Here is a 16190-nt window from a genome sequence, read left to right as displayed (position 1 = left end):
GGTTTCTAGATCAAAGATCCTCTTGTCCCCAATTTTCACTCCTTTCTGCAAGTGCTCCATTGTCTTGATGGGTCATGAGATGGTTGCATGGAATCCACCTGGAAGGGATGCATGGAACTCTGCAACCATTTTCTGACCTATAACCACGGAATCCTCAACATTCACTTCAGCTTCTCGGGGAGCAATTCGACCATTGGCAATGTTGTACAGATGTGGTGAGTGATTCTCAAGAGGATGAGACACATTCGACAATTCAAATAAAATCCGGCGCCTACCATCTGCATCAAGTTCTCTCCTCTTCTTCCCCTCCTCCTTGTGACGTGGTCCGATTCTTGTGTCCTTTTCTCTCACTTGGTCTTCATTGTCCTTGTTTGAGGAGTCAGGGTGGATGTGCTCCATTGTATCTGAGATGTAGGCAGTGACAGGAAAGGAATCGATCCACTCTGCTACCATCTCTGGAGAAAGAGTCATACCCTTGAGGCCACCCTTGCCAATTCTAATAGCAGTTTGTTCACCGAACTGATCAGAGCTCACACCATTCCAAATGCTTTCCTGGTGACGACACACAAAAGCACCTGATATGAGCTCTGACTTGGCATCTGGTGGCAGCAGATAGCGCATCTCCAGAAGGTGATGGGTGATGTAACGGGCATAGTGATTGTGACTAGCAACAAAGTAGGGAAGCATGCGTTCAAGTGTTAGCTGTTGCAGCAGGAAGTCTGCCTCCCTCTCACTACACAGAAGTTGATGAACAAGCAGAGTCGGCTTGATGAAGTTATCAACCCAGTGCTTCCCAGTTGGGTGCTGTCTGCATGTCTCAAGGTAGCTGCACAACTCCTGTAATGTCTTGGGGCCGGTGGTGAGGAAGGAAATGAGAAGGGCAGTCAAAACCATCCGGAAGGCTCTCATTGATCGAACCCAGGACTTGCCACTCATGATTCCTGCCAGGCCCCCGAATGCTGAACTGATGAGAGTCTCAACACCAGACCCACGCGTGAGTTTGCCAATGCAACCACAGAAGGACTGCACAGTGTGCATTATCCCAGGCCTCAGAATCACATTTTCAAAGCGATCAACGTCATGCCACTTGATTTGGCAAGCCACCATGTCGAGCTGGAGATCCACAGAGATGTGGACATAAGTCATTCCCATATCAGTCAATGACTTCTGAAGATACTCCAGTGAAGAACAAAACAATGAATTAGTAACTTGCATTAATGTCGTATGTGAGCGTCCAGTTTTCAGAATAGTGACCTTGTTGTCATTCAAAATGTATCTCACACGGCAAACAATTGCCAGGAACTCGAACATTGACCTCAAATTTACTTCTAATCACAAAAATAAGGTTAAATATCGATTCCTCGTGCCAAAATTATATGGAAAAGATGTCTCGTGTAATTTTAAGTTCATTACCTAAAAAGTTATATTTTCAACCCGGTCGATGGCGGCCATCTTGTATTTGCGCAAAAATAACAGATTTCCCCATGGTTGCCATCTGGGCAACCAAGCTTAATTTTGTCTATGCATGCCTGTGAACAAGAAACCACCATAAAACCATACACTTTTGAGGACAACAAGGTTACTTCTCTGGCAAATGGACTAGGAGGTTCTGCTGGGAATGCGACCTCAGAACACGTGATGGACCCACAAATTGTGCCATTCAAAGTATTGCAAAACATTTTGAGCACAAGGATAGAGTGCACGACCAGAGCAAGGGCAACAGTGGCAGGCTAGCATCAGTAACCAAGGGCCCAGCCAACATCGACGCCGTGCGGGATTCTACAGTGGAGAGTCCCAAGAAGTCCCATCGCCGGTGCTCCCGGGAGCTAGGCATCAAACCAACATCAGTCTGGCGTATCCTCACCAAGGAACTGAAACTTTTCCCATCCATCATCTCTATTAGGCATAAACTGAGTCAAGATGACATGAGGAGACTTGATATGTGCAACTGGCTCAGTGACAGGATGGAGCAGTACCCAAGCTGGATCAACCTGATCTGATTCAGTAATGAAGCCAATTTCACTTGAACGGTGCCATCGACAACCACATTTTCTGGTGGGTGTCCACATAAGATTTTGTCTCATACCACAGAGCCACCACTTTTGTCTTCTGCTTCACTGTCAATGGCATAGTTGAGATAGAAATCGGAGGGAAAAAATACCACGATAACACCACGAAACCCTGAAAAGGAAAACGGGAGAGGTCAAAAAACAAAGAAATGGCAGGGAGTCAAAGTTGTATCAATCTTTTTGAAACACCCTGTATGTACATGTAATATATATATATATATATATATATATATATATATATATATATATATATATATATATATATATATATATATATATATATATATATATATATATATTTATATATATATATATATATATATATATATATATATATATATATATATATATATATATATATATATATATATATAAATATATATATAAAAAGGAGTGGACAAAAAAAAGTAAACACCTGGGTAAATGAGGGACACCAAATATATTGAAAGCGATGGCTTCCACATAGGTGTGGGCCCATGTGTGAATTAAACAAACAACATCCCAGCACGGGTCATGTATAAAACATCATGGAGAGCACATCACAGCACGGGTCAGGGTCATGTATAAAAATGCTGCACAGGCCTGGTTATGGCTAGCATGGCTGCAAGAGGAGACCTCGGTGACTTTGAAAGATGGGTGATTGTTGGGGTACGTTTGGCAGGAGCTTCAGTGACAAAAGACAGCTCAACTTGCTGATGTTTCAGGAGCAACAGTGTCCAAGGTGATGTCGGCATGGAACTCTGAGGGAAAGATATCATCAGCAAAGGGCAACAGTGGGCAGAAGCGCATACTCCAGGATAGTGATACCCGTGCATTAATTAGAAGTGCAAGGCAAAGAAGGTGAGCAACTGCAGATCAATTGAATGTAAATTTCAACCTGCAGCACGAGCAGCCAGTTTCATAAAAAAAAAGTCAGCCGAGAACTCCAGTCGGGTTTGCAGGGCACAAACTGCTCAGCACACCTGGCAATGCACGTTTGCGAATCCAGTGGTGCAAAGAGGACAGGTTATGGACTACCGAGCAGTGGAGAAATGTGATATGGTCAGATGAATCATCCTTCAGCATGTTTTCAATATACGGAGGAGTGCAGCTGTGGCACTAACCTAAAGAACTCCACAACTCTGAGTGCTTGGTTCCAACAGTGAAGGTTTCTGGTGGTTCTGTAATGTTGTGGGGCACATTTTCCTGGCATGGTTTTGGTGTAGTCATTCCCTCAGAAGGCAAAGCTCAATGGCAATCGCTACTTCATAGCACTGGGTGATCATCTTCACCCCATGTTGCAGCATTTCTTTCCTGCCAGGAGGGGGGTGTCTTCCAGGATGACAATGCCCCCATCCACAAAGCACATGTGGTCACCAAATGGTTTGATGAGCATGACACGGATGTTATCCATCTGTCACGGCCTTCTCAGTCACCAGATCTGAACCCAATCGAGCATTTATGGGATATTCTGGAACGACACCTCAGACAGTGTTTTCCACCTCCATCAAACAGGTGTGAGCTGATTGACTTTCTTGTGGAATAATGGTGCCACATCCCTCCTGCAGAATTCCAGACACTGGTGGACACTATGCCATGGCGCATACAGGCCGTACATGGTGGCCTAATGCCCTATCAAGTGACATTGGTGTTTCCATTTTTTTTGTACACTACCTGCATTAAAAAAACAAAGTATATATATATATATATATATATATATATATATATATATATATATATATATATATATATATATATATATATATATATATATATATATATCCAGTACACAGGCAGAAAGTCAGCCAACCTAGTTACCAGCACAGTGCTTTGAACCAAATGACAGATTTTGTGAACATAATGTGGTTATCCAACCAAAGCCCATTGTAGAAACAGTGTGAATTGCTGGGATGGCAACAGTGAAGCAATTGTGGATAACATTTGCGATAAAAGCATGCAAATACAACTGTATACAAAAGAACCTTCATCTAAAAAAACCACCCCAAAACAAATACAAAACAACAAAAGAACGTGTATTAAAATTGCTGCATTTTAGCTGTTAGAGAAAGTTAGTGAACATTTGGAAATGGCTACGAGTTGATACGAACTGCAAATTTTCCTTTTTGAAAGAAGATTAACAGGCAATGCAAGGTATTTCGGACATTATAATTCAAAGATGACACATTAAAAGGAATCCAGCAACAAATAAACAACCATTTGAAAAAGAAAAACATAAACAGGTTCTTCTTCTTCTTTTTTTTTCTTTACTAATGACCTTTTTCCAAAAGAAATAGAATAAAATGAGTATGTACATAGTTTGTGGCTACAGGAGTAAAAAGAAAAATTATGGCAACAGAATTGGCTAGATTTAATGATCAAAACGAATGGTATTCGATAAAACAGAATATGCAACCTTGAAAAGCATCGCTAGATGAGCATTGCTTGATCTGTACAGCCAATACATTAGAGTTTCAAAATGTACACATATTACAACCCATCCTGGACCTGATTGTAAACGTTCCAGAATTTAAAACGGGCATATAGATATAAGCGTATTTTAAATGGTGCAACACAAATTAAGTTATGCGTTAATAAAGGAAATCAAAATCTGCAAACTATTAACAAACTCGGTACTGCATAAACTCAGCCAGTGGACTTATCGACTTGTCGGCCAATAACTGCGGATCCAATCAGAAAATGACTCGTGTCCTCTCTGGGTAACACTCGATCACCGCAAGAGCAAACCAAGAAACCTTTTTTTAAATTCCATTCCCGAAAGAGTAGATTAAGCTATGGGTGAATACACCATCACCTCAATCACCACCAATAGCACCCATAAAGACAGCCACAAATTTATGATTAAAACATTTACAATTCGGTTTTGCTTCCAGTCACCTGACACTGCAACAGACAACTTCCGATGGAAATGGCCAGAAGCAAAAGGTATCTGCAGCATGCCTTCCCTCCCCAATTAATCTTCAGGGCCAACTGCGAAAAATTGGGACCAAGGCTCAGTCGATCTTGACGGCGGCATAGATTTTGTGAATGAATATGTAAGCAGCATAGAAGCCTATTGTCCCCGTGAGCAGCCAGAATGCAAAAACCATCAGGGTGGTGTATCCAAAATACAACAGTGATGGAATGAACTCCACAATTTCCAGCTGCAGGCACCACAGACATGAACAGCAAGTGCAATCAACAACCATTCTCAAAAGGAAGACGATCCATAGATACCATTAGAAGCATTGGATTTTGTTTTTTTTAAAGCAAAAATAACTTGTTATTATGACATGAAACACGAGTTAAACTGCAAGCAAACATGAGTTAAAAACATGCTTTTTTTAATTTGTTTTGAGTTTTAGTTTGAGAATCACACACACAGAAAACACAGGCAAAGCAAACGTACAAGCAAAGCAAACACATAAACAAAGCAAGCACACAAACAAACAAGAAACACGCAAGCAAAGCAAACACACAAGCAAAGCAAACAAACAAGCAAAGCAAATACACAAGCAAAACAAGTACACCAACAAAGCAAACAAACAAGAAAAGCAAGCACACAAGCAAAGCAAACACATACACAAAGCAACCACACAAACAAACAAAAAACAGGCAAGCAAAGCAAACACACAAGCAAAGCAAACAAACAAGCAAAGCAAATACACAAGCAAAACAAGTACACCAACAAAGCAAACAAATAAGAAAAGCAAGCACACAAGCAAAGCAAACACATACACAAAGTAACCACACAAACAAACAAAAAACACATAAGCAAAGCAAACACACAAGCAAAGCAAACACACAGCAAAGCAAATACACAAACAAAAACATACAAGTAGAGCAAACACACAAACAAAAAAAACACACTGGCAAAGCAAACACACAAGCAAAGCAAGTACACCAACAAAGCAAACAAACAAAAAAAGCAAACACACAAAAAAACAAGAAAAAGAGCACTCAAGAGATTGCAGACCCTCGCCATGACTTCTTTTGTGTGGTGCACTTTGTGTGGCGTTTATGTACTGGTGTGTTACGTAATTAATAAGAGACATAATTAGAAGTGCCACTTTATAACTGCTGGCAGTGATGACCGTGTACCAAGAATTTAGAATGGCATTAAAATAAATTCAATTCAAATCAAATGGAAGACCAAATAGGTACAGTCCTGCACTGGAGTCATCAGAAGAAAGACGAACAAGCAAAAAGCAAAGATGAAGTTATCAGGAGGAGCCTGGATATGATTCACATTTCCGCTGCTTCTCCTCTACTCCAAAACCCATCCAGGCACAGCCAAGTGAGCCTTATTAAAAAAAAAAAAAAATTTAATTTTAAAAAACCCCACATCAAAAAATTAAATAATTCGGGCTGCCAGACCATGTGTCCGATCAAGTTGAAATATAAAACTTGTCTTCCCCATCACTACTAGATCACAAATGTGAAGTTTCACGTTGATTAAATGGTTCAAGAGAAAACATTTAATATTTTTCTTAAATCCAATGTGGCTGCCGAACCATGTGACATCAATTATTCCTAAACAACCTTGTATACACATGCCTTGGGGAACGTTTATGTGAAGTTTCCCCTCAGTTTGTCCAGCCGTTCTGGAGAAGATTATTTTTATAGGTTTAAGGGTAAATCAAATATGGCTGCCAAACCATGTGACCAGTGACATCATATGTATGAACCTTTTGTTCCTCATGGATGGGTGGTCAGAAGGGTAAAGTTTCGCCTCGATTTGTTCAGCCATTTCAGAGAAGATTTGTGAAGGTTTTTTTTGAAAAAAAAAAAATTTTGATGATCATTTTATCCCGAGATGTCCCTCAATTTTTCATACTGATCGGATGTCGCGTTCTATATAAGCAATTATGACGTCATTAAAAAAAATCACACATTCCCCATGAGGAGTACTTGCCATGTGCCAAGTTTCCATTTTTTTCTTGGTTTCAGAGACACAGAGGTCCAAAATTTTTCTGTTTTTCCAACATGGTTGCCACACCAAATGACCAATGACATCATAATTATCATTAAAACATGAGTAGTCACACCTATGGTGAAAATTTTGATCCCGATCCTAATTCGACAAGGGGTAGTGGAGAAAAACACAAAAGTTCTGCACGGATAAACAGACAAAAGGACCCAAATGCAATACCCTCTCCTTCGGTGAGGGTAAAAACACACAATCAAAGAAAACACATAAGAAGAGCAAACACACAAACAAAGAAACCACACAAACCAAACAAACACTTCTCAAATTATAACAGGATAAATAAGGACAAAAATCAGAGATGACTTGCAAAGCAGAAACTTTTAAAAACAAGATGGTATTCATTGAATACTCACCCTGCACAGTCTCGAGAAGGACTTGGTACAAGCCAACTCTTCTTTTTTAAGGTTTTTTTCTTTGATCCAATATGGTGCCAGACCAGTGACCAATGATGTCACTTTTATCAAACTGTATTTCCCATGGGTAGTTTATCAATAGGTTAAAGTTTTGCATTGATCGGTTGGCAGTTTCAACAACGGCAGAGACATTTTTTTCATACTGACTGGATCAAGAGTTGCACTTGTCTAATTATGACATCATAATGAAGGCACCGATGACTTCATCATTAACATATCTTATTCCACATGGGAAGTACTTCACAATGAGCCATGTTTCAATGTTTTCCATGGCGCAGTTTCGGAGATATAGAGGTGCAAAGTTTTTCAGTTCTTCAAGAGGGCGCAGGTACCACGTGACCTATGATGTTCTAATTATCATATTAAGCTCCAACAGGAGGAGGCACACCTATGGTCAAAATTTAGTGTCAATTGCTCAAACAGATGCAAAGAAGAAAAATTTTCATTACTTATCAAATCAAGCGTTGTACTTGTCGAATTATGATGCTATAATGAAAACAGCTGTGACATCATCATTAACATATCTTATTCTGCATGGGGAGTACTTGACAATGAGCAATGTTTCAATTTTTTTCCATAGAGAGGTTTTGGAGATATAGTGGTGCAAAGCTTATCGGTTTTCCAAGATGGTGCCTGTACCACGTGTTATGTGATGTCATAATTATGAATAAAAAAAATTATACAGGAGGGCACATATTTGGGAAATTTTGTATCAATCAGACCAATGTTTGCTGAGAAAATGAATTTTTAAAATGCAGAAATGTACGTACGTGCGTGCGTACGGCACATGTACGCAACTGATCCCTTAACCCCGCTTTTCGCTTCGACACGCAAATCGATGAAAAGAAACCAGAAACAGCCGTTGATATCTTTCAGATGCACGGTGATCAAATCTATCGAGTAGTCAATTATATCAATCGTAAATAACCTGACTGGAACCACAAAAGATTGGAAAAAGGAGCAGAAATTGCTGCTGTTTTTACAAAACTCTTCAAAACACTTACCTTGTTGAAAAAGTAGAAGACAGCATACATAAAGACATAAAAGGCAGATCCACCCGATACGACAAATGTTTTCCACCACCAGCGGTAGTCCTGTATAGAACACACACACACACACACACACACACACACACACACACACACACACACACACACACACACACACACACACACACACACACAATTGTAAGGCATCAGCTATTCCTGAAATATAATACAATTTCAAGGATGTCTGTGTGTGCATCTGTGCATGTGCATCTGGCTGTGCGTGCGCGTCTGTGCGTCTGTCTGTGCATGCGCATCTGGCTGTGCGTGCGCGTCTGTGCGTCCGTATGCCTGTGCGCGCGTGCCTGTATGCCTCTGCGCGTCTGTGCGTCCGTATGCCTGTGCGCGCGTGCCTGTATGCCTGTGCGCGCGTGCCTGTATGTCTGTATGCCTGTGCGCGCGTGCCTGTATGTCTGTATGTCTGTGCGCGCGTGCCTGTATGCCTGTGCGCGCGTGCCTGTATGCCTGTGCGCGCGTGCCTGTATGCCTGTGCGCGCGTGCCTGTATGCCTGTGCGCGCGTGCCTGTATGCCTGTGCGCGCGTGCCTGTATGCCTGTGCGCGCGTGCCTGTATGCCTGTGCGCGCGTGCCTGTATGCCTGTGCGCGCGTGCCTGTATGCCTGTGCGCGCGTGCCTGTATGCCTGTGCGCGCGTGCCTGTATGCCTGTGCGCGCGTGCCTGTATGCCTGTGCGCGCGTGCCTGTATGCCTGTGCGCGCGTGCCTGTATGCCTGTGCGCGCGTGCCTGTATGCCTGTGCGCGCGTGCCTGTATGCCTGTGCGCGCGTGCCTGTATGCCTGTGCGCGCGTGCCTGTATGCCTGTGCGCGCGTGCCTGTATGCCTGTGCGCGCGTGCCTGTATGCCTGTGCGCGCGTGCCTGTATGCCTGTGCGCGCGTGCCTGTATGCCTGTGCGCGCGTGCCTGTATGCCTGTGCGCGCGTGCCTGTATGCCTGTGCGCGCGTGCCTGTATGCCTGTGCGCGCGTGCCTGTATGCCTGTGCGCGCGTGCCTGTATGCCTGTGCGCGCGTGCCTGTATGTCTGTGCGCGCGTGCCTGTATGTCTGTGCGCGCGTGCCTGTATGTCTGTGCGTCTGTATGTCTGTGCGTCTGTATGTCTGTGCGTCTGTATGTCTGTGCGTCTGTATGTCTGTGCGTCTGTATGTCTGTGCGTCTGTATGTCTGTGCGTCTGTATGTCTGTGCGTCTGTATGTCTGTGCGTCTGTATGTCTGTGCGTCTGTATGTCTGTGCGTCTGTATGTGTGTGTCGTCCTAACCTTCCTCCCGGACATGGTACACTGAAGCTTGGAGTGAGGCAGTTGTCCTGAAACAACTTGCGTTTGCCTCATGGAAGGTAAATCCAACTGAGGGCAAGCTCAGTTCCTTCCACAAAGTTCATAACAAGTGTGTATCTACAATCAGGAGAGCCAGAAAACATCTTTCTCATCTCAAGTCCGAACTCTCAAACCTGTCTCCCTCCTCCAAATCCTGGTGGTGTCTAAGTCTGTTTCTGATGTATGTTCCCCCTCCATCCGCTCCCTTACCTCAAATGGCCGCACAGCAGACACTGCACGTGAAAAGGCTAAATGCCTAAATCCGTGTTTGCTTCGAAATCTCGTGTCCCAAACGCATCGCTTTCTATGCCCACCTTAAACAGTCACACCCAGCTATTGCTGGACTATGTGTCCTATTTTCCTGACAAGGTGGAGAGTTTGCTGTCAAACCTCAACTCAAATTCTGCAACCGGTCCAAATGGCATGAGCCCACGTGTCCTAAAAACCTGCTCTTCTGCTCTTGCCCACCCTCTCTCTGTTCTATTCACCCTCTCATTTGCTCAAGGTCATCTGCCATCTGCTTGTAAATCAGCAAACATTACCACCCTGCATAAAAAAGGTGCAAAAACAGATCCCTGCAACTACAGACCAATCAGCCTTCCACCAATCATCAACAAGGTTATGAAATCTGGGTCTCACTGTCTGCCGTGATCTTTCCTGGGAAAGCCACATTTCCAACCTGGCCTCCAAAGTCAGTCGCCAACTGGGAATCCTCCGTCGTGCAAAGTCCTTCCTCGGCCCACCTGAGCTCCTGACCACAAACAAAGCTTTCGTCCGCAGCCTGATGGAGCAATGCTCTCCCCTCCGGGCTGGTGCTCCTGCCTCTCACCTTTCTCGGCTTCACGCTGTGGAAACAAAGGCATTTCGGATCATTGGCATCTCCCACGATGGGGCTGCCTTTGGGCCTCTCACTCTCTCACCGCAGGTAGGCCGGTGGTCTTTCTATCTTCTACCGTCTCCTCTACGGTGTCGCCCCCCCCCACCCCAGCTCTGTCTGCGATTTATTCCCACCATATTTCCGCAGGGTGCTCAAGGTCCGCCAACAACCCCTTTCAGAAAAAACTACCTAAATCACGAATCACTGCTCACCTTCACTCTTTCATTCCTCTATTTTTCCGCCTTTGGATTAAACTCCCTCACTGTTCAATCCCATTCTTCCCTCGAGACCTTCAAAACAGCTGTTCACCACCACCAATAAACCGTCCCCCATCTAAATCCTCGATCCTTTCTACCCCCATAAATCCACCCCAAACCCACCTCCTTCAAATTCCCTGCTTTCCTTCCTGAAAGTCCCTGTAATGTCCATCTTGTATACCCTGTGTTCCCCACCCCATCCCTCTCCCTTCCACAGATCTCCTAATGTCTCTGTTCCCCAGTGTTTTGTCCTTCACACTCCCATCCCTCTTGTCTCATGCCCCCCTTGCTGTACATTGTGTGTTAGCTCTCATACGAGCCTCGACAAAGTATACAAAAAAAATAAATCCATCATCGCTTCAGACATTAAATCCTTCCTCTTCTCGAATGGCTTGATTTCCGATCATCAATTTGGATTCAGACCAGGTCACTCTACCCTGGATATACTGCTTCTGCCCTCCCAACAATGGATGGAGATCCTCAATGCCAGACATGAAATCAGAGCCATCTCCCGAGACATATTGCGTGCCTTCAATATGGTCTGGCACCCTGCCCTGCTCACCAAACTCTCTTCGTATGGTATCCAAGGGCATCTCCACTCATGGCTCCCAGACTTCCTCTCTTGTCACAGCCAACATGTGGCCCTTAATGGAGTTCTGTCATCCCCTCTTCCTGTCCAGGCTGGAACTCAAGGCAGTTTTCTGGGCCCTGTTCTTTTTCTGGTTTTCATCAATGATCTCTGACTCTCTAGAAAATCCTCTTTATCACTTTGCTGATGACTCCACATTCTGCCATACCATCTGTCATCGCTCCGACCAGTAAGCAGAAGCTTCTTCACTCTCTGCAGATCTGAATAAAATCACAAGCTAGTCCAACAAGTGGAACATGTCTTTCAACCCTGATAAATCTCACACTCTCACGATGTCACGATGTCTCTCTGAAAGGACCATCTGGAAACACCCCACACCCCACACCGCCCCCCCAACTCCCCCCCCCATCTACTTTCTCAACAATCCTCTTGAAGAAGTCTTTTCATTCAAGCTTCTGGGTTTCAATATTTGCCATGATCTTTCAAGGGAAAGCCACATTTCCAAACTGGCCTCCAAAGCTAGTTGCCGACTTGGACATCCTCCGTCGTGTAAAGTCCTTCCTTGGCACACCTGAGCTCCTGACCACATACAAAGCTTTCGTCCGCAGCCTGATGGAGTATTGTACTCCCCTTTGGGCTGGTGCTCCTGCCGCTCACGTTTCTGGGCTTCACGCTGTGGAAACCAAGGCATTTAGGATCATTGGTGTCTCCCGTGATGAGGCTGATCACAGAACCGTCTTTGGGTCTCTCACTCTCTCACCACAGGCAGGTCGGTGGTGATTCTGTCTTCCACTGTCTCCTCTCCAGCCTCACCCCCCCCACCCTTACTCGATCTAAGATATGTATATTTATTCAGTGAGGCAAAACAGCCTTGATACATCGATGGCCTCCAACTAGGTCGGCCTAGCAGCTATTATTGGCAACACTACTGATTAAATGGAAGCCAGTGGGACTGTGATTGCATTTGAATGATTGGGACTGATGGTGTGTGTGGTATCAGGGCCAATGAAAAAGGGGGGGGAGGGGGTATTGTTGCTGTTATAATTTAGGATCTTCATTAAAGAAAAAAGAAAAATTGCAAAAAGTTACAAAAGGGAGAGAAATAGTTCTAATCAGAGGTCACGGTTGCCGAGTCGGACTGTCGAGTTATCGGGGGCTGGCAGTCTCAGGACCGGAAGTCGGGTAAAGATTGGAGAAGCTCCCTCGTGATAAACGCAAACCCCAGAGCCATAACAATGTATTGTAAGGTTAAAAGAGCCATTACAAATTGGGTGGCAATGTCAGTCGTTCCGTTAATATTTCAGCTTTTTTACCTCTGCTCCCTTATTACTGGGCCGATTATTTTGAAACTGATCGTCAGCGATAACAGTTACAGCTGCCCAGATCTATTATTTAATGAGCAGAATGATGGCTTTCCCATCAAAATATATAAAGAACAAAACACTGCTGGCATCTGATGGGCCATGAGTGGAGTATTCACGCAAAAGTATTTAACAAACGATAGCGAGTGAAATGCGGCACAAGTACTCCACAAGTTTCCCGTCTGATATCAAGAGTGGTACCCAATGCCAGTTAGGGTTTATATTTATGCCAATATCACTCAAATTGGATGTTTTTAGATGGAAAACAGCACAGATCTTCAGCGCAAAACTTGCTCAATTAAGGACCTTACAGTAACGATTACATATTCCAAGATGACCACAGCGAGTTACGCATGCTGCCAGAGGAAATGTCAGGCATGTACATTCTACTCTTCTTATATTTCTATGAGTATCTCACCTGGAGCACCGATCAATCACCAATTCGAGCATGGCAAAGAATGTCGTCTCCTCAGTGAAATCACTCACCTCACTACGCGCATACGAGGTTCGTCTAAAAAGTAACGGGACTGACTATAGGTAAATTTTATTCCAAAAAATGTATTGAAATCACAGCTTGTCCCCTTCAAAATGGTTTCCCTTCAGTCTCACACACTTGTCCATCCTCTTCTTCCACGCTTCGATGCACCCCCTGAAGGCTTCTTCTGGAATCCTCCGGAGCTCCGTTGTCACGGCCATTTTGATGGCCTCCACATCAGGAAATCGGGTCCCCTTGATCACCCCCTTGAGCTTGGGGAATAGGAAAAAATCACAAGGGGCCAAGTCTGGCGAATACGGGGGTTGCTCCAGAGTTGGCACGTTCCTCTCTGTCAGAAACTGTCGGATGCTCAGGGCACTGTGAGCAGGGGCGTTGTCATAGTGGAGCACCTAGGCGTTGTTCTCCCACAGATCCCTCCTCTTGTCCCGGACTGATCTCATGAGGCGCGGGAGGATCTTCTTGTACACGTATTGATTCACTGTTTGATCCTGTGGTAGAAACTCGAAGTGGACGATGCCCTTGATGTCAAAAAAATGCAATGAGCATCACCTTTACCTTCGACTTTGACATCCTTGCTTTCTTTGGTCTTGGTGATGCTGGACTTTTCCACTGACGAGTCTGCCGTTTGGTCTCGGGATCGTATTTGAATATCCACGATTCATCGCCAGTAATGACTCTCCCGAGCAGGTCTGGATCGTCCGCGAGGCGATCGATAATGTCTTGACAGACAGTGACTCTTTGCTGTTTCTGGTCCTCAGACAACAGCTTGGGGACCATCTTTGCACACACCTTGCGCATTTTGAGATTTTCAATGATGATGCTCCAGACAGTGTCCTTGTTGATGGAAAGTTCCTCAGCAATCATCCGCACTGTGAGTCGACGATCTGCGCGCACCATCTGCTTCACACGCTCAATGTTGTCCACCGTTCTGCTCGTTGAAAGTCTTCCAGACCGTGGATCATCTTCAACCTCCTCCCGTCCCTCTTTAAACCTCTTGTGCCATTCAAATGCACGTGTACGTGACATCGTTTCTTCCCTGTAGACTTGCCGCAGCATTGCAAAGGATCTGGAAGGTGTTTTGCCAAGCTTAGCAAGAAACTTCAGATTGGCTCTGCTCACGACTCATAGCGTGACGACTCAGACTAGACAACGTGCAAAGCACGACCTGTAAAAAAAAAATCACACAATGAGCGCAGTCAACCATCACCAATCATATATATTGCTGGAATGTTGCGAAAGACTGTGACACAACCCGTTCATTCAAGTTGTGTAAGTAGAGCACACAGCAGGCTCAGTCCCGTTACTTTTTAGATGGACCTCGTAAACAAAGACCAGAGAAATAACACTGAGTGACACATGCTGTCTCATAATATGTTCATTGACTGGTGTTCCCATCGGAGTCAGCGTGTTGGACACAGAGTGACCACACCATTAGTAGGTGTAACCAACTACCATGAGCTCACCACTTTCTGGTCTCCGAACCTCAGAAAGTGCTGCAATACTGATGTTCAGATGCTGGAACTCAGATGACAGCAGAGACAGGTGATCATCCTCTCTTAGAGTGAGGACTTTCCATGCACCCACCCGAAGGGACCACCTCTGCAGGTTAACCCAAGGAGACTGCCGTCGAGTGGATGGCATCAAGGAAAGGCTCTACCTTTTTGTGAAGTGGTTTATATTCTGCTCCAAACAAATATGCATCTCTACAAATTAAGTAAACAAGACACAACTATTGTTGATAAATATTATCAACTACCCACTCTTTCGTCATAAAAAACAAACTTGAGATGGTGGTTTATGTCATGCAACTTGCAAAACAAACTTGAGATGGTGGTATATGTCATGTGACATGCAGTATATTTGAAGGAGGCCACAAAATACAAGTAGCATTTTTTTTAACTCCTCTTGCTTTTATAGCCAACAAACTACTTATAACTAATAATAATAATAATGATGAGCAAAATATGTCATGACTAAGATGAAAACGAGTAATTTGACTGCGCACAGTCGACGGGTATGTCTCCGCTCTCCCACACAAACACTTGAGTATTGACATATTTGACCCTTGACCTTTATCATATCTGGCCCAAAATCTAATCAGTTAATTGCCCTGTCTAACTTTACCTTTGTACCATGTTTCATGAAATTCTGTCCAATATTTCTTGAGTTAGGGGGTAAACAGTAAAATTTCAGAGCTGGACCTTGACCAATGACCCTAGACCTTTATCAAATCTGGCCCAAAATCTAATCACTTAATTTCCCTGTCTTACTTTACCTTTTTATCAAGTTTTATGAAATTCTACAATTTGCTTCTCGAGTTATAGCGTAAACGAAAATCCGGACAGACGGACAACCCGGAAACATAATGCCTCTTGCACCCTTGGTTTATACATACATAAAAATATACATACATTGGTAAGAAGTTGTTGAGAAGTGAAAAATAAATTATTAACTTGTACATTTTTGAGTGCAATGGTTAAAAAACACTCATTAACAAAATCTATTATATTCACTCACTCCAAATCGACTGGGTTATCTGAAATACAACATTCAAGAAAGTATGCAGACTACCTTGTATCTAATCCATCCCCGGAGGAGCTAACAGGAAGCATAGCCTAGAGTTAAGCTCACTGTCTTTTGAGCTGTCCAACCTGGGTTTGAACCCCGACACAGCTATAAAATTGTCATCCTGGTGCTTCTCAGGCAGGGTGGGGCATCGAGTGCTCTGTCCATCAGAACGACGTTAAGCAGGAGAGCAAAAAAAAGTTCCCCAGCCGTAGCTGACCT

The 16190-nt window shown here is 44.0% G+C and overlaps 1 protein-coding gene across 1 annotated transcript in view; it reads right to left on the bottom strand.

The window, feature by feature from the left end:
- Positions 1–2489: 2489 nt before the first annotated feature.
- The window catches only part of TM9SF4 (transmembrane 9 superfamily member 4), a 114149-nt gene continuing 100448 nt past the window's right edge, over positions 2490–16190 (bottom strand). The window contains exons 17-18 of the mRNA XM_085893626.1: positions 8453–8542; positions 2490–5209 (exon numbers count right to left, since the gene is read on the bottom strand). Of these exons, the coding sequence (XP_085749752.1) occupies positions 5060–5209; positions 8453–8542 (240 nt within the window). The 3' untranslated portion in view covers positions 2490–5059. The remainder of the gene's footprint in view (positions 5210–8452; positions 8543–16190) is intronic.

The sequence above is a fragment of the Eptatretus burgeri genome, chromosome 1 (assembly GCF_056783735.1).
Source record: "Eptatretus burgeri isolate ZD-2024b chromosome 1, Ebu_testis_v1, whole genome shotgun sequence".
In the NCBI taxonomy this organism is placed as follows: domain Eukaryota; kingdom Metazoa; phylum Chordata; class Myxini; order Myxiniformes; family Myxinidae; genus Eptatretus; species Eptatretus burgeri.
This window is presented reverse-complemented; position numbering and strand designations above follow the sequence as displayed.